Source organism: Melampsora larici-populina (assembly GCF_000204055.1).
Source record: "Melampsora larici-populina 98AG31 unplaced genomic scaffold MELLAscaffold_27, whole genome shotgun sequence".
In the NCBI taxonomy this organism is placed as follows: Eukaryota; Fungi; Basidiomycota; class Pucciniomycetes; order Pucciniales; family Melampsoraceae; genus Melampsora; species Melampsora laricis-populina.
Genome location: NW_006768791.1, coordinates 775,641 through 794,313, shown reverse-complemented (window position 1 = coordinate 794,313; position 18,673 = coordinate 775,641). Strand labels below are relative to the sequence as shown.

The following is an 18,673-nucleotide window of genomic DNA, read 5'->3' as shown; positions in this document are numbered from 1 at the left end:
GAGTGGTGTCCGTTGCTTGTAAAGCAACCGTGACCGGCAATGTTTGGCACCTTTGCCATATAAACAAGAGGTTTGGCCCACCTCAAACGCTTGAATTACCACAAGGCCCGGCACCACAACGGAGGAAATAGCAGCGTCAGTCATTGTCAATAACCGACCAGAGGGTACGTTCAACGGCTTCCCTGACCTTTTTGTATGGGAAATTTACAAACGTTCAGGAGGTTTCCTCTTTATCACTATCTCGTTTCTTTTGGCAGTCTGATACTTCATACCATGTCCCATCGAGCCATTTGCCAAGCGGTTCGCGTATCGAGGTTTGCCGACTACCAACGAGTTAAATCCATTTTTGCTAGCTTTGAAGAGGTCAAAGACCATTTAGAAGATGTTGATGATTTAGAACCTGATGGGTCCAACTATGCCTTCTGGATGTTCCGCATTGGTCGGGTGATTGAACATATAACCGGCATCAAAGATTACTTGCAAATCAATCAGCCTTTGATTGAAAGTGCTGTTGTGCTTGTGATTGATCGATGTGTGTTGGATGTCATCCGTCACACCCTGCCATCGTGTCTTTTTGATGAGACTGCCACGTGTTTGAAAGCTCACGACACGAAGGCTCGTCTGCGTAGAATCTTCGATCCATATGGTATGCCAAATCATAGTCAGTTGTATTCACGTTCACAAACTGACCACTTCGTTGAAATCGGATACAGGCACGGGGAAGTTGGAAATGCAACAGAATTAGTGCTTCGGTGTGTAGGAATTCACGGGTTTCTTTGGTCATTCACGGGCAAATAGCTCTATATCTAAATCAGCTGGGTTTTTATTTCTTACACATAAATCATCTGGCCTCTGGCATATAAGTACTCCTACATACAAAACGTTTCCTGTGCATACATCACACTATTCTGAAAATCAATTACTCCTTCCTAGATGAAATGTTGGTTGCATTTTTCAGATAGCAACTTCGCTGTGCGTGTTGTTTGTGTTCTTTTGTTTCTTGTTACCGCGGGGAGCGTCGTGCCAGGCAGTGAGACCTTGAGCTACAGTGTCGTTCCATTGAGCCGGGGTGACAGCTGAGACTTTGATATGGGCTACTTTGCGATGTATTTCCCCGGAGTAATGTGCTGCCGAGTTGAGTATATATGAATTGGTGTTGGCGTGAGTGATACCGGAAATCAACACATCACAAATTTTCCTCTCGATTTTCTTCGTCCTGGACATGGTAATGGCACATGCACCTTCACGACAATTATGTTGAACGTTGAGTACAGTAAACACATCCTGAATCGCAAGTCAATTTTTGTTAATACGTCCAGCCTATATTTGATCTTCTGAAAATTGGCTGATGGCGTCCAGGAACTTACCTTGACACTCCGTGCATATTGCTGCTTGGTAAGCAAAATTTCTCGCATGCCATAGTATGGGACCAGGCGTCCTTGATTGCATTCTTTAAGAACAACCAAAGTCTTGATTGGGGCCTTGCCCTGCAGGATCCATATACACTACACAAAATGTCATCTTTACCGGGCGGTAAAGAAAACTACTGACATGGAAAAGTCCTGAGGCAACAGGAAGAGAGCTAAAAATCTGAAAAAATATGCACCTTGTTCCTAGATGTTGGGGCGTCATGACGAGTTTTTTTTTGTATTTTACACACAGATATTGGTTAATGTACTAATAATAAAGGCTGAGAATCATCAAAAACCCACCTGTAACAATACCTGAAATTTGGCCCTTGACTTTGAAGACAGGATTTTGGAATCTTCAAACATGAACAACCTTTGCAGTTCTGACTCAAATCACTCGATTTAAAGTGCATTAAAAAGGGGAGCCTTTCCTCTACATTTTTCATTGAGACATCACATCTGTAGCTGGTCTAAAAAGATCCTACAGAGCTATTCATGCAGAACTGTTTGAACATATGTAGAGTGTTTAAATGACTAGATAGCACCTTACTAACATTATGAAGTGTGAAGGAGAATAGTTCAGCTTTTGAATGAACCAAAAATCGAGTTATTTGGAGCAGAATTGCAAACGTTATTGAAGTTTTTAGACCACAAAATATTGTCTTCATACTCATGACCCATATTTCAGGTATTGTTACATGTGAGTTTTTGATGATTTTCAGCGTTTATTGTTAGTACATAAACCAATATCTGTGTGTAAAATACACAAAAATACTCATCATGATGCCCCAACATCTAGGAACAAGGTGCATATTTTTTCAGATTTTTAGCTCCCTTCCTGTTGCCTCAGGACTTTTCTATGTCAGTAGTTTTCTTTACCGCCCGGTAAAGATTACATTTGGTGCAGTGATAGATTTGACCTGTGCTACTGTTATTTGATCATTCAGCTGCGGTGGAGAGGTATGTCAATGGCATACCACGTCACGCTGCATATGTGGTGATTTCGCGCTCACCAAGACAAAGTCCTTTGGCCGAAAGCTTTGGCCATTCGTCATAAACACACTTTCAAAGCAAACATAATTGCTACCCGCGTCGAATTCCGGAATGAGAGCTGGCCGCTCCACATTGGTTTTCACCCGGCCTATGTATGACACAGTTTGCACTTTCAGCTCAAGGACAATCTGGCCTAATGTTCCATATGGAATCGTGGGAAGACTTACGGCCCTCTTTGAAAAGCGATATTGCCTTTGGATTTTCCTTAAGTCCCATGGCCTTTTTTAACTCTGGCACAGAGTTGAGAAGTCCCCTCAGTCGTGGTCCACTGGTCACCCGCGCCCGCAGCCCCTTGTCATAAAATGAGGACCCTGAAATAAGTAACCGCAAAATAACCTCGGTAATGAAGGTGTTCCCAATGTCTTGGCTTGGGCTCTGGTGGTTGGTGCGCACTGAAGCGTCGCGCAAGTTTCCATTGTATGACTCCATCTTTTCCGTTGCAAACAAAGAAGCCGGGCCAAAGAGTTGTATTGATTCCTGCAAATGAATTAACATGTGAAACTTAGGTTTATTGACCCATTGGGCAGTGAAAACAATCAGTTGATTAAGGAAGGATCCAATGTGGTTGTCCAATTTGGCAAGGTATACCTCCATATCCGTGATCTCAGTTTGAAAAATGTAAGAGCCTAAGAGGCATAATGATAACCATAAATCCCTTTGCTCCTTCTCCATGTACGGAAACAGCACAAAGGGAACCGTTTGCAGAACCGTCCTAAAATCTTCACCAACCAGGCTTTGGTAGTATTGAATTAAATTGATGGCTTGAATGGGAGGAGTGTCCAAACCGCGGGAACGGAACGCGCGCCAACGTGCTGTAAAGTCGTTGACTTTGTCAGAACCAGGCTTCATTGGGGAAAGTTCCTTCATTAGATCTCGGAAAAGGTATTTTACGATTCCCAGAAGTACCACGTGACACACTTTGACTGGGGTGTCTCTGTGACCATCAAAGCCTGAAAAGAACAATGAAGAATGGTCAATATTGCAATAAACCCAATACACCCGTCCGGGGCCAATGTAATTCCTCACCTTTGAGACGCAACGTCGGGTTGAATAGCTTCAAGCCCCTCTTTTTGTTCAGATTGTTGCACAGCGTCTGAAATTTGTTTGGAGGCATATTAGATAGAGTAATATGAACCTTCTGGACGTAATAATCGTTGAACGGGTCTCGGAGACCATACTGCCGGGCCTTGTCTTTGACGAGACTCTTAGTGTGGCGCTTTTGAGCGAGCTGCCACAGTTCGTTTGTGCGCGCCAGCATGAGATTTCAATTGCGGGCAGGTAACCTTGCCTGTAGACACACGTTGGTCAGCATTATTTAATTGTTAGAGCATCCACGCACTTACCTTTTCACCTAATTCATTGGGACCTAAGAAATCTCTCACAAATTTCTGTTCTTCTTTATCAACCTTGCGCGCAACCTTGAGTTCGCACATCCGACAAGGTGTCAATGTGTTTGCGGGATTGGTTGTATTACAAACCTCCGCGTGCATGGGGGAGTCCCCAAGGTGGCAGAGCACCATGACCATCACGAAGACCTCTTTGCCACGGGTTTCATCATAAGCCACAAATTCGTTCTCTCCATGATCACTAGTTTCCAGTCGCACAAGTCAGTAATCGGCGATTGCGATCATTTATGAAATTTATCACTCACTTGACATCATCAACTACTTCTTCAAGCAATTCGAGTGCTGATGCACTGTTGGAGGTCGCCAAGAAGTGGATGTTGTATTCTTGATTTGTCCATTCTGGGGCCAAACCGGAAAGAGTAAAGTAAATGGACATGTGTTTGTTCCATTTTTTGGAAACATTTCCAGATGTATCGTCGGAGTATAAGGTAATCGGCACATGACGGATAACCTTGCCGCTAGCTTTATTTTGCCATGGGTTTTGCAAAGGTACAGTCACGACGCCAACCTCCAAATGTTCTACATATGGAGGGCAAGATGTGATCAGTCAAACCACATGATAACTAGACTAAGCAGAAGTGAAAGCCGCACACCTACGATACATATTAGAACCGCAGAGATTGCTCAGAACCTCCCCATTGTCAAGGTCAATCTCGTCAAAAGTCTTGACAAACTCGTCTACATCACATGTGTAGAGAAGGTCTGAGTCGAAAGGTGGCTCTTGAGGAATGACAATGTTGAGATGATCGGGGTTACTGATATCATTTTGAATCCTGGCTGGTAGACACTTGGCTCGCAATTTTTGGTCACTTTGAAAGAAAAACACTGGTACATCTAGCTGGCCGCCTCGTAGCTTGACCGGTTCGTAAATAGGGGTTGGGCAACGATTCGACCAACTTTGGCCGACATAGGATTCCGCCACACAAAGACCATCGAAGTCGCCCGAAGAGGGTTGAGCTAGAGGACCTGAGGTATCACAGGTTTCACCCGTGTCCAGCTGCCCTGACCAACACAACTTTCATAGGCAGCCAAGCTTCGGGGCCTGAATCATTCTTAACACCCTCCAGCGATACTCGGCGTCCAATCGGTGAGCCCTTTCGTCGTCTAGAACTTTACGGCTTCCTAATCCAGTTGGCTTTCATGTTCTTCTTAGCAGTCTGAAAATACATTCCTCCACCCGTATCCCAAATGTAAGTAATCGAACTCTCATCAGCATATCCTACGTTGTTGGACTTCAGGCTGATTTCTCGAGTTCCCTGCCTTAGGACTCTCCAGCGTCTCTCTCGAAAGGGTCTATACCGTCCGAGGTCAAGCTCCAACGGTCCGATGGAAATCCTTTGTTTATGGCTTGTGGCTAACGTTGCCACCCGAGCACGGATTGCACAGCTAGTGCGAGAAGATTTGCTCCACCAACGTATCTCTTATGATGGCCATCCTTGCATCGACGTTGCAACATGAACACCGGGGGTGTGCTACATGACGACTAGGTTTTGGCCTTTAGAAATCATCGAAATGCATCATCTCCTTGGTTTCCCCCAGACCATCACCCTGGACAACGGATGCGTTGAAACCGGACTCACCGCTCTGGCAATGCTGTTGGCTCGCCTTGCGGTTCCCAGCCGGCATTTTGATCTGGCCAGTATTTTTGGAAGGGATCGAAGTATCATCGGCCGAATCGTGAGGTTTGTTCAGGAGTGGGTTAAAACAACCTGGTGCCATCTACTTAAATGGAATCCGCGCCGATTGAACGCGGCACGTCTGGAGGAATACGCTCGTGCGTTGGTGGTTGCAAAAGCTTGTCCGATGCCCAACTGTGTTGGGTATATAGATGGTAAGCTTCCCCCCTTGGTTTTGGTTAGTTACTGCAAGCCCTGATGAAACAGATTTCGTTTCAGGCACCGTTTGGAAGATTTCACGTCCGAAACACATGCAACAGGTTTTCTACAACGGGCATAAACGCTGTCACGCCTTGAAATTCCAAGCCGTGACTACACCAGAGTGAGATCATTTGGATTTACCTCGTTCTGTTGTTCTTTGGTAATACAACTGATTGTTTCTTTGTATTTCTTTGGCTCCAGTGGTTGAACCGTTGATCTTAGTGAAGCTTATGTAGGATCTCGTCATGACCAGGCTATGCTCAAGGATACGCAAGTTGAAGGAATCCTTCGCCGGCATGCCAAGGGTCTAGATGGCCAACAAATGAGGCTGTATGGTGACAAGGGATATACCGCCACAGATGTCATCATGACACCATTTCGTGGTCATCAAGGTCATTTGGATTTCCGACAAACTACCTTCAACAAGGCCATGTCTCGGTGTCGTATTGGGGTTGAACACGAATTTGGCAGAGTTCACAACATATTCAGGCTGACCCAATATGAAGGCAAGTACTTTCTTTTTCGCATAAGATCATTTCCGATTTGTGATTTGGCCTATGTAGCCCAATAGGCCAATCACCAAGTCATCTTCTGGAAATCGACTCATCAATTTGACTTTGTCTGTCTCACCTTCCGACTTTGTCCACTCCACTGAACCACGGTCATCTCCATCTCAACGTCCTGTAAGTCGGTTGTTGGTACCTCAAATCTGATTTCTCTGTTTTGTGATACTAACGACTTTGTCTTATCGATTTTCACTATTTGTTTACTGTTGCATTTAACACTAGTGCGGACGATTATTCCAGCCGGTGAAAGATAACCTGCTGTTTTTCAAGAACAAACTCAACAAAACTTACCATGTCGCTGTGTTCTTTAAGAATTGTATGATATGCGTCGGCCGCGGTCCAGGGAACTCCCCCCTCCCCCCTCCATCCTTAGCCGAATATCTCGGTCGGGATTAAGAAATGTGTTATCAACACCTTCCTATCGCTTTGAGATGTATCTAAATGTAGATGTACAGAGTTGTACGGTGTTTGCTCAAATGACTAATGAGGGTGTGACCGAGGTAAATCAAGTGCTTAAAAACAATTTGATCTGGGTCCAACGAGCGTAAATCGGACTCTGTCACTTTGATCTTCCCCTCGCTCACCGTGGAAGATCAAACCAAGTGACCCATTTGAGTTGTTTGTTTTGGTGAGACTGCCTAGCCATGAGCGAACACAAAACTCACACCCCTTGGTGTGAAGAGGGAATCTTAGTGATTGGTTGCAAGATCCGTGAAACACTCAGATACAATCCTTTAGCCACTTTGACCTTGGCTTAGAAACATGTGCACTGTTCGAACCGACAAATCGAATGAATTTCAGATCCGTATGCAATCAAACGGTCAGAAGATGCGAACATTCTCAAGTTTGTGATTGGACCAACTTGAGAAACCATTCGAATGTTCCAAACCGAGGTGACAGTTCAGATTATCTGTCGGGTTATCTCAAGATCAGTCCACCATGAGTGGACTGGCACAATCAGTGTCTATGGTTATGTCGCTATGTAGTTCATTCTAAACTTTGGATCTGAAAGAACTCTGATTGAATCTTTTGAGTTTGTTCATCTCATCAAGTCACAGTCATAAGGGTGACACTTAGAGTAGTCATCATCTGACTGAATTGGATGGATCAGCCATGAGTATGTTTGACACGGCGAAAGCAAAAAGTTTTTCTTGGCAGGGGCTCAGGCACTCGCTAGAAATAGAGCCTTAACAAAGAAATTGGAATTTCGTTCATTTATCCGATAGAAAAATAGGGATGACAAAGGTATTGGTGAAAAAGAAAGAAGGGTAACAGATGAGGAGCTCTATGCAGTGCTCGCGGTGGATGGATTTCCTACAAGGTGTTTCATCATCGCAGCAAGGACATCGTTCATTGAACTCATTTTTGCTTCAAGTGCATCAAATTTTTGCGTGGATGTGTTCAGCTCAATTGCGCTGATTTTGGACTGGAGAGTGTCTAAAGAAGAATTTGACGAGTTAAGTTGAGATTTATCAAACTCCAGTTGTTGTTCTTGTAATGCGAGTTTGGCTTTCCGATGAGCTGCTAGTGATTGAGCCATCAAACGCTTGTTTTCATTTCGTTCGTGAGCAATCCCCAGTTCGCGCTCATACAGTTGGTTGATGCGCGAGTTCTGTTCAGCCTGAGCAGCTACAGACACCTCATTCCACCTACCAAGTTTTCCAGTGAAGGCAGTGAGTTCATCGTTGCTTGTGTTTGCATGAGAGGAGGCTGATCGTTTGACTTTTCTTGAACTGCGGGGAGTTTTGGCTTCTTCGTCTCCGTCGCCAACTGAGGATTTGAGGTCTTGGACGGCCTTGTCTGCAAACTGTTCCCGAACAGCCTCCGCCAGGAGAGATCGGCCTTTAACCGCCTTGCGTTCCTCCGAACCAGCCAGTCTAAGAGCACGGCCGGTCTGGGGTGACCACAATAGTAAGAGAGTGTCTATGTAAGAGTCAGAGATGTAGATGCAATGGTGAAATAGACAAGAGGAAACTCACTTCTTCTTCATCCTGAACTGAGCGGACCAAGTTACGCAGCTCCTCGTCATCCTCTTCGGTCCCACTATCCATCTTCCCCCAGCCTTCTGCGGCGGCGAGCCAGAGTTTGAGCTGAGTGTAACAAGCTTGAAGGACACAACTGTTTGCACTGATGGAAAGATTACTGAAGTCTTGGCAGGTTCTTGCATCGGTCTGGGATCAGGCAAAGCATTAATATAGAAGTTTGAACCATATATTATGCAATCGACTCACTTTCAACCATATCGCACATTCATGAAAGACTTTGCCCTTTTGCCCTTTTGTACCAAAAGGACTCAGGGCATCCAAGGCTCGCATGTAGATTAAATCCAATTGATTTGGACAAACAGTGTTGAATTTGAAAGCTGTTGTGGTGGAAACAGTGGAAATCGGAGTTTCTTCCTTCACCAAGCGTATAGCCCGTATGGCACGTTGGCGACCTGACGGCGCAGCGGGACCAGAAGAAATCGGGTTGGCTTTCTTACGAGCGTCAGCCTCAGATGAAGCTCGATCAAGATCGAGCTCCGCCTCCTCCAAAGCCTGCTGATAGTACCCCAGGATGGTGTGATCAAGGATGTTGACAGATCTCCTCCAATCATACAATTCATGGACCGGCATGGCCCAGAAATCTGGACACTGACCCACTTCGGTGATGTTGATCAGGTTCGTAGTCACTACTGCACCATTCGTAGTGGACGCCAATGAGGTTGAAAACCTAGAAAGAGGGTCCAGTCAGTTCCCAGGTACAACTCCAATTTGAACGTAGCTTGCTTACCCAGTACTCAATTGGGAGCTAGCCATGCAGGAGGTACAGGTTCTGGATAGTAGCGGATTAGAAAGAGATAGATGAAACCAGATAGTCCAATATAAGTACCAGCACATAGAAATCTCAGGAAAGAAAAGCGTTGAAAGACATTGGAGACAAAGACTTACGTTGCCACACGTTTGGCAACTGGTGGTTGAACCGGATCGCTGGGTGCTGGCCTCTTCACAAGTGTTCTTGCCGGAACTCCTGTTGGAACCGACCCTGCCATTCGTGTGTCCGGGTTGACTGGAAATTGAGGTACTTGAGGAATCCTGAGCGGTCCACGAGCCGGGAGCATCCATCCATTTTGTTCAACCTCATGCACGGTATGGAACTCGCCAGGTGCTAGTTCAACCACTGGAAATTGAAAAGATAACATAGGGGTCGGAAAAGACAACAAATATACATTAGAGGTCAGAAATAGGACACTCACAATTGGTTAGGGGATGTCGTGCACCCAAATCCATGGGGGAGTTTGAGATTGAACCCTGCCATCGCTGTTTATAAATGTCAGCTGGATGATAGTCATCATGAAGATACAACAAACAACTCACTCTACCATCAATCGCACTAAAGCTGCCCCCGATTTCGGACAAGTAGTTATGACAATCTAATTCTTGCTGATTCATCTTGAGGTATTCAAATAAAATGCAGAATGAGGTGTCAATTCAAAAAAGAAACGAGTTATCAAATAAATAAATCACTTGAGTATCAGATCAAAAGGTAACTTGAGGTATAAGATAACAATGGAAAGGTGGGTTGATTTGGATGACGGGCGGGTGTCTAACGTGGCTCGCCTGATATAAAAGCAGAAGGTAACATCAGTCTAGCAGTCAAAAGCTACAAAGACCAAAGAAAAGAACTCACCCATGAGGTTGTCCACACACGTAAAGCCCCCAAGTCGCCAAAGTGGAAGCCAAGCAGGGTTCCAACAGAGGAGATGCCCATCGAATCCAAACACGTTATTCCGGATGAGGACCAAAAGCCAGATGGACAAACAGCATCCTGTGGCTCCCCCGTAGGGACCCCCAAGGGAAGGACCGGGGCCACAGTGCCATCTGTGACAGGCGTCTCAGGCTAACCTCGATTGGTCTACCAGAGGCTTTTGGATGGCGAGGTGGAGAAAGATTTGAACAGATAACCCAACAAACGGTTGGGTTACGTCCTGCGCCACCCTATTTTTTTTGCTGCCATAAAGTCCTCCAAAAAAATAGGGATTTTTGATATTGTTTTAATTGGTTTGAACAGTGGCTGATAGGCTTGCCAGGGAATTTAAACTACAATTGAATAGCTTTGCTGCCGCGCTTCGCCCAACCCCTATTAGGGGTTGGGCGAAAAAGTGACCAACCGGTTTTGCGCCCTTGAGAAGTGAGTCGAAAAGAGCCGAAGATGGCCGAAATCAATTGTGTGAAGGTTTCACAGGTCTGCCAAGGTCTGCCGCTCTGCCAGGGACCCGAAGAGTCCCAAAGTCAGTCTTCGGCTCTGATTTTCCTCCTCCAGCCCCCACCGATTGCTCAGCAAAATCCACACCAGGTGGTACTCGGGTAGACTGTTGCACCTTTCACAGAAGAGACCAGAGACCTGTAAAAGGTGAACAGAGCGTTTGTGTGGCTTGTAGCGGCACAAATGGCTTAGCCCTGTAGGACTTTTGAATGGCGACAGCTTTGGAGTTGTGAAGAAACACTTCATACCGGTATATTTTTTTGCGACACAAAAAGACAGACAAAAATGTTTGTCAGTTTTGAGTGGCTTTCATATTGCTTTCGAGCAATCTCGAAAGCATTCCGAGATTTTTGAACTGCGACTGAATTGGGTTTGCAAACCGGTTGGTCGCTTTTTCGCCCAACCCCTATTATCGTGTAAGGTATTCTGGGCATTTGTTTGTTCTTCTTCATCAGGGCTGATAAGATGCAAAGTGATATGTAATAACTTGTTGCAACTGACTGCCTGCTCACCACTCGCCTACAAATGACGTCATCTGACCTAAACAGAGAAAGCTGTTTCATCACAGGGTTACATATCAGCTATGTAATGACTCGAACAAGCTAGCCGGATTCAATTCCAACCTCACTCATCATGTCTTCATTATTTCCAAACCAGCCGGCCAACAATCAACCTGTGGTGATCTTATATGGGTGTGTTATTTTCGTGTCTTGAGATCAGACCATACCCTCAGTTCATGTGTATGGGTTTGTGATTGTTTCGATTACCGTACCATTTTCCATAGATGTAAGCATTCAGGTTCTCTTAGGTGTTTGACGAGGTCTTCAAGCTGACTTCTACGTTCCTTGATGTTTCAGATGACGGGAGTCCGTTCGCCAAAAAGGTCAGGATACTTTTGGCGGTAAGGTAGGACGGTAGTGATGCAAGACTAAACTCATATAAGATCTCCCAAACTAAACGATTTGTTGTCCTCGTTCCCTTGATTTTGCTGATGAGATAGGAAGATCCCATATTATATGGTTCCAGTGTCTAGAATTCCACCTCGCCCAGAGCTTCAATTGATAGGGATCGACTATCGCAAGATCCCGTTGGTCGATTTTTGCGCTGCAATATGACTCTGTATACTACTTTGCAGGCAGATTGAAATGTTTGACCTCTTTACATTTTTTCGTTTCTAGGGTCTTGGCCATCAATGATACTGTCTATTGCGATACATTTATGATTGCTCAAGCCCTGGAAGAGTGTCATCCAGTTTCGCAATCGCATCCCAGTTTATACCCTAAAAACTTGTCGACCGGAAGGGCAGAAAATGCAGGTCTTCAAAAACTTTTAGTTCAGTTTTGGACCGATCGTTCTATGTTTTCTGTCGCGGCTGGATTGCTCCCTTGGAAATTAGTCAGTAACTCTTATCGGTTTCTCTTGATACCAATAGTTGAACTGAGCTTTTGTTAAAGATAGTTTCCCAAAGAGTTCATCAAAGATCGTTCAAGTTTTCGGGCGACAGAGATTGATCCAAACAAGATGGAGCAGCTAAAACCATTCACCCTCTCGCAATTCCAGCTTCACCTTGAGTTACTGGAACAACAATTAAATGGGAACGAGACTGAATATCTCCTGAACACCGCTCATCCTGGTTACATTGACGTTTCGGCATTTTTCCTCCTTCACTGGCTTGGCGAAGTAGGCATGAAGGAAAAAATCTTTGGTGAAAACGAATTCCCGAGTGTGCAGAAGGTAAGCTCATATGTCATTTCATATTGCTTCCTGACCAGGCGACACACCAATCTATATGCCTCTTTCAGTGGATGATGCGCGTAGAGAAATACCACGAGAGCCAACAACGAAGTTCACCATGCACGAAGATCACCGGTCAAAGAGCAAATGAACTGATTGGCACTCCTCCGCTTCAGTCTCTATCTTCATCCTCAGACGCTCGATTATTTGGTCTTGGGACAGACGTGGCGGTTGTCCCAGAAGACTCGGGTAAGATTCCAACCTATGGTAAACTCGTAGGAATCGATCGACAACGCATCCTGCTGGATGTTCAAAGGCGTGACGGTTCCGGAAGAAGCTGTCGGGTTTGCTTTCCCCGGCTTGGGTTTTTGATCTTGCCGCATGATTCAAAAAGAACTGTTGGGTTTGGCAAGCTGTGATTCCTCATGAGCAGTAATCTTGAGAAGGTGACCTTTCATTACCACTGCCAGTACATCTGATCCAAATTATGAGGGCAATCCCAATGCATCAAGTGGTCTTATAGAGTTGTGTCAATACGTAGCGGCCTCTGTGTACTTGGACTGACATGTGTTTCACATGTGCGTCATAAAGGGATCTCAGATCCCTCATCAGAACAAGAACAACATGAGAATTTGTTAAATATATTATCAGGAGCAAAGTGATCTGGAGAGTTATTGGGATGATGATGTGTTGTTGATGAGGAAGTTCAATAATCCATGTATTTCTTGTATCCAACCAAAACCAAACAAGGAGTGAAAAGAAATTGACGACAATGATTAGTTCATACCTGATCAGAACAAGAACAACACAAGAATCAGTCAAATATACTATAAGGAGCAAAGTGATCCAAAGAGTTATTGGGGTGATGATGTTGATAAGGAAGTTTAATAATGAATAAAGAATACAGAAAAGAAAATTCCCGTAGATCAGGCTGTGATAAAAAGAGATTAGTGGTACAATTTGTGGTGAGGTTAAAGCTAGACAAAAGGGTGTGAGTAAACTCTCTCACACTGCAAAAATCATGTATTTTTCCAAGGTGAAAAATGATTGACATTAATGCACAAAATGATTAATAATGCAGAAAAATGCAGAATTAATGCAGAATTAATGCATTTTTAATCATTAAGTGAAATAAATGTAATCATTTTTCACCTCGGAAAAATACATTATATTCGCAGTGTCATGGACAAACATCCACAGTGCCACAGTGGCAAGCCCCAAACCAGGGCTATTGCCAAATATAGCAATAGCCCCAGATTTATGCTGCTATTTGGGGCCAACTCCAAATTTTAAACCTTGTTTGTCAAATTTGACAACAATAGTGGTGAGCCCCAAATTGCCACACTTGCTGAACCCCATATGTACCTCACAAGTGTAAACACAAACATACTAGTAACTAGACCTCAAAGTATGTGTAAACCGTTTGTAACCCATACTCTGTACAAATTTGTAGACCATTTTATCCCAAGTGGTAGAGACTAGGGCACCCCAAAAATTTGGTTGGTTGATTTGGGGCCCAACCACTGTGGATGCTCTTGGTACCTGGATAAAAAATAAACAATTTATTGTAAATGAAAGGAACACAATTGCAATGCAGTGTAAGTAATTTGGTTCCAACACTTCACAGATATATTGATACAAGTAATGTTCTGTCCATACTCTTTAGTATGCCTCCATACTTTTTTTGAGCTTGCCCACCCCTGGCACAGGTGGTATGTGTATCAGGTGTTAGACTTTGTTTGATTGATAGCCACATTTTTGGAGGGCTGTTGTCACATTCTTTTGTCACCATGACTCACAATCCCATTTATGTTAAAAAGACTGGAAGATTGAGCTCAGCCCTGTTCTGTAGAGATTTTTAAATTTGCTTTGTTGGGGTCATTTATCTGACACATAAAACATGATGTTCAATGGAAAATCCTGAGAGCCTTGGTTTTGGTCAACTGAAAATGTCTGCACAATCTAACTGGTCTTGAGGTTATTCCTCAATGGATGTCAGAATTTTTGGTAGAAAATGCAATGAATATCTTGAACCAAAAGCCAAAAACACATCTAGAACCAAGAATATATTTCAAAGCTTGGCCTACTCAATGCAGCACACCACCAGCAACATCCTTGGGCTGCAGAATCTGAAGCATCATCAGATGTAAGCCCTTGGGCAGATATTGTCTGAGGATTTGATCTGTGGTATCTTTTGGTGCAACAAAGGCCTGGGATCAAGACATCAGAAAGAGTCTGTCAGAGGATTTGAGTCTGATCAACACCCAAACCCCGCCGCTGAAAACTGGGGCAGCGCGGGGGTCCCGCCGCGCCCTCAGTCCACTGAAGTTGCACTGGGATAAAACCGCGCTGAGGCCCAGTTTTTACTGGGGTCCGACCCGCCGCTGCCCCATTGACGGGACCCCAGGGGGAACCCAGGGGCCCAGTTTGGCACGTACTGTAGGTAGCCTACTCTACATAGTCAGCCCCTGACTCCGAGTCCTGATTAGTACATCTCTTTCTCATTCGATCAACCACATCTTGATTGGGACATTCAAGATGGGCGAATCCAGTGTAAGTGGTTCAATCACGTTTTCCCAAGCATTTTCACTAGTTAAGTTGCTGAACTCTTTCCGTCATCAGTGCCGGACCTCCATCCATCCAACCACAATCAGTCTCAAGGATCGGATTCTAATCAGTCTCTCGAAATATCTCAGAGTCAAACCCTTAGACCAGACTGATAGGACTCTAGTGATCCTCTTCCTATTACCCCTTGGATCAAATCCTTCATCCACTTTACTTTCTCCTCGGTACTCCTCAAATTTGATTTCTACCTTCAATAATCTTTCCTCCGATTGTTTTTCAAATGATTCCTTCATTATGAATCCCTCCACCTCCTCGGCTCCTAAATCCTCTTCCACAAGTCTTGGGATCCCTTCCACACCTGCTCGCGAAATACGAAACCTACGAACCCAATCGCCACAACAACCATCACCTGGCTATGTGTTTACCGGGTCAGATTCACGCCGTAGGATCACAAGAGAAACTGCCAACGCATCTCGTCCTAACAGCCCTACCGACGAGTTACCTGCTGCCTCTGGGTCAGGTACAACACAAAAACGTGCGCGTGAAGACAATCGCGATAACGAAACGGATCCGAGTGTCACCAAGAAAAAGAAAAAGGCCGCACATGTGAGTTTCTTTTGTTGCATGCTGTTTGTTTCTCAGCAATATCCACCGCTCATTTTCTTGTACTTTTATCTGTTCAACTTCCAGGACAAGCGACCACGTGAAGAAGATGGTGATGAGTCTGACGCACCGGATCCGAGTGTCAGCAAGAAAAAGCAAAAGACCTCAAAAGTGAGTTTGTTTTGTTTTGCGCTGTCTGCTTCTCAGATCCCCACTCATGTTCTTTTACATCTATCTTCTCTAGGGCAAGGGTACCAAGGACAAATCGGTTCCTGATGTGGTTGATGTTGACCAGCTCTCATCTTCAGATGAAAATGCTGAAACACGTCCGGGTCAATCAAAGGATGTCATTTTTCTCCTTAAGTATTATGGAAAGCCGAAGCATTATAAGAAGGAGGTACGTTTATTCTTTGACTTCATTCATTTATACATTTGAGATGATAGGTTCACGTTTACATTCCATCAGCAAGTGACGATTAATCTCTGACTGGTGCAGAGCTCTGATCAGCTTGTGAACCAGTGAGTATTTACAACTGGTGTGTAACCTCACTGGTTTTGGTGGAATTGAACAAACCTAAGTCAGGAATGTTTTTAGTGACTCAAAGATCACTGATTTATTTCATTTCACATTATTTGTTTGATTTCCTATTCCATTTATCTTTTTTTAAATTTATTTCCATTCTCTAGACTGGGCCATTCAAGCGACATTACCCATGTAAGTTTTGTGGCAAATGGTTCACCCGTGGAATCAAATCAAACGACAACCTCTATGCTCATCGAGATGGGGATGAGCATCGCAAACCTTGTGTTAACCGTCAGAAGGCAATCAAGTCTGGAATGCAGCTTCCACAAACTTATCAGCAATTACAGAAGGCTGCAAATAAGCAGACACCCGGTGGAAAGTTCATGGATGGTTTCCTTGATTGGCCTGCTTTCACGGTCCAGATGCTCAACGTGCTTCTTGTGCTCTGGATCGTGCGACACGCTCTTGCCTGGGCACGGTTTTCTGACCCGATCTTGCGAAGCGCTTTCAAGTTGGCCAACCCAGCAGCCGACATGCGATCACCAACATGGGCTGCACAAACAGCCAAGAAGGTTTACAAGTCCCTTCACTCGGAGGTTTTGAAAAAAATAAAGGTTCGTTAGTTTTGTTTATTTAATTTTATGTTCTTCAAATTGACCATTGTATCAATTCCACAGTCTAACACCAGCCGTATCTGGTTAGTCCACGATGTATGGACCACACAAGGCAATCGATATGCTTTCATAGCGTTGATTGCTTGCTATATTGATGCGGATTTCAAGTACTGCAGAGTCTTGCTAACTCTGAAGATGGTCGCATGGAATCATTATGGTGAGCTGTTGGCCCGGTTGCTAAATATTTGATCCGTCACGACTTACATCAAAAGATAGGTCTTATTCTTTCTACTTCTTTGACCTTTTTTACATTGTCCTTAACTTCCAACCTAATAATTGTATTTCTGCATTTACGTTCTAGGCCAAACAACCGATTCTGGCTTGAATAACATGACCATGGCATCCGAGATGTCGGTCATGTTTGCGGCTGCAGAAAACCCGGTTTTCTGGAGTGCATCTCAAATGCACGCTCGGTGCTATTGTCATAAGTTAGCCTTGGTGGTCAAGGCTGGATTGAAATCGTTATCAATCCAATCGGGGCATGTCAAACCAAGCACTGAACCAAATCTAGCGGTTCCAATCCCAACCTTCAAGCTGAACAATGAAGACGTCCAAGTGGACATTGACTCGGCCGATTCAGATGTTGAAGATCCTTTGGACGAAGGCGATCAAGGTCCTCAAGAAGAAGACAATGAAGAACCGACTTCTAATGCTCAAACAGCGACGGAAACAGATGCTGGTAACATTTTTGCTACCGCTGTTCATAAGGTCAGCTTTTTGCAAGTGCATCTCAAGCTGAATCAATAACCACTTACTGATATGAACGCTTTCAATCAGGTTGATACTGTCAGCAAGAAGATTGCTGGGTCTCATTCTCGTCGTCAAGAGTTTAAAGGTCTTTGCAAGGAAGCAGGATTAGATCACCGGACCCCCATTGCAGGGTATGGCATTCGCTGGAACGTTATCTACGACTCCCGAAATCAAATGTGTGCTGCACAAGAGGTGAGTTTACTTTCATTGCACAATACCTTTCATTTTTTGATGCTCATTGCTTTCGAAATATCATAGATAGTAAACAAGATGCTGGCCACCAATCGCAAAGGCTTGAAATACTTCAAAGGGATATTGATAAATGCCGATGAGTGGGAAGCAATTGAAGCTCTCAATGAAATACTAGCAGTGAGTGAAGGTATTGCTCATGATCACATTTTTACTTGTTTTTGATCAAATTTCATTTCATCATTTCATAGATTTTCTGCACAGGTACCAAGCGCATGGAGGGAGACTTTCCCTCAGGATCTATGGTCCTGGTAGAATATAACCGGATCAAGAACTCACTCAACGAAGCTCGCAAAAAAACCAAATCGAAGCCGCTAAAGGACATGATTGCTGTCATGTTAGACCAGCTCCACCTATACACCAACAAAGCTCTTGAATGTGATGCCTTGGTATTGGCAACAGTCATGCATCCCCGTTATTGACTAGCTTTTTTTCAGAAATGTTATCCGGAACACAAAGAGCGTGTGAACACCTTGATTAACCAAGCATTTGCTTCAGCGTTGGAGGACGCCAAACGAAACACTGAAGACCCTCCACCAGCCAATGACAACACTCAGCCAGTAGAAGACGACAACAATGACGGCTTCAATGACTTTACGGCTAGCTCTAACGTCAATCCAGTTCAAACGGCACGGGAAGCTGAACTTGAGTCCTACTTGATGGGCCAGCGCGAGTATGACGAAAGTAAGACCCCACTTGATTGGTGGAATGTGAGTACAAGTTTAACATCTCCATATTGCTCAGGATGTAATTCGAACTGACATCTATATAACCTTACAGGCAAATTCAGTAGTATTTCCAGTACTCGCTACAATGGCACGAGATTACCTTGCTGTTTCAGGCACTTCTTGTGCGGCAGAGAGGGTCTTTTCGAGTGCAGCTGATGTTTGCTCACAGGATCGTGGTGGGCTCATTCCACCCACAATTAGTAGGTTGGTTTGTTCACATGAATGGATCAAAGATGATATAGACCCAGGAGGTGAATACGGAGATGCTATTAAGTATATCAGGAAATATTT

At 44.4% G+C, this 18,673-nt stretch overlaps 4 protein-coding genes across 4 annotated transcripts; 2 read left to right on the top strand and 2 right to left on the bottom strand.

Annotated features, from left to right (window-relative positions):
• Positions 1–273: 273 nt before the first annotated feature.
• MELLADRAFT_108161 (uncharacterized protein) lies at positions 274–745 on the top strand (the record flags this gene model as incomplete). The annotated part of the gene is made up of 2 exons (XM_007411862.1): positions 274–661; positions 714–745. The coding sequence occupies 2 exons, from the start codon at positions 274–276 to the stop codon at positions 743–745; spliced, it is 420 nt and encodes a 139-aa protein (XP_007411924.1).
• A 4,240-nt stretch (positions 746–4,985) lies between these two features.
• Positions 4,986–6,826, bottom strand: MELLADRAFT_56579 (uncharacterized protein; the record flags this gene model as incomplete). The annotated part of the gene is made up of 1 exon (XM_007411828.1): positions 4,986–6,826. One exon carries the CDS (start codon positions 5,585–5,587, stop codon positions 5,366–5,368), a length of 222 nt encoding a protein of 73 aa, XP_007411890.1.
• Positions 6,827–7,492: 666 nt separating this feature from the next.
• On the bottom strand, positions 7,493–8,732 carry MELLADRAFT_72299 (uncharacterized protein; the record flags this gene model as incomplete). The annotated part of the gene is made up of 3 exons (XM_007411827.1): positions 7,493–8,205; positions 8,291–8,482; positions 8,543–8,732. The coding sequence occupies 3 exons, from the start codon at positions 8,624–8,626 to the stop codon at positions 7,597–7,599; spliced, it is 885 nt and encodes a 294-aa protein (XP_007411889.1).
• Positions 8,733–11,244: 2,512 nt separating this feature from the next.
• On the top strand, positions 11,245–12,709 carry MELLADRAFT_88550 (uncharacterized protein; the record flags this gene model as incomplete). The annotated part of the gene is made up of 7 exons (XM_007411863.1): positions 11,245–11,248; positions 11,290–11,342; positions 11,414–11,457; positions 11,557–11,643; positions 11,735–11,951; positions 12,015–12,290; positions 12,359–12,709. 7 exons carry the CDS (start codon positions 11,245–11,247, stop codon positions 12,707–12,709), a joined length of 1,032 nt encoding a protein of 343 aa, XP_007411925.1.
• Between the last annotated feature and the right edge of the window lie 5,964 nt (positions 12,710–18,673).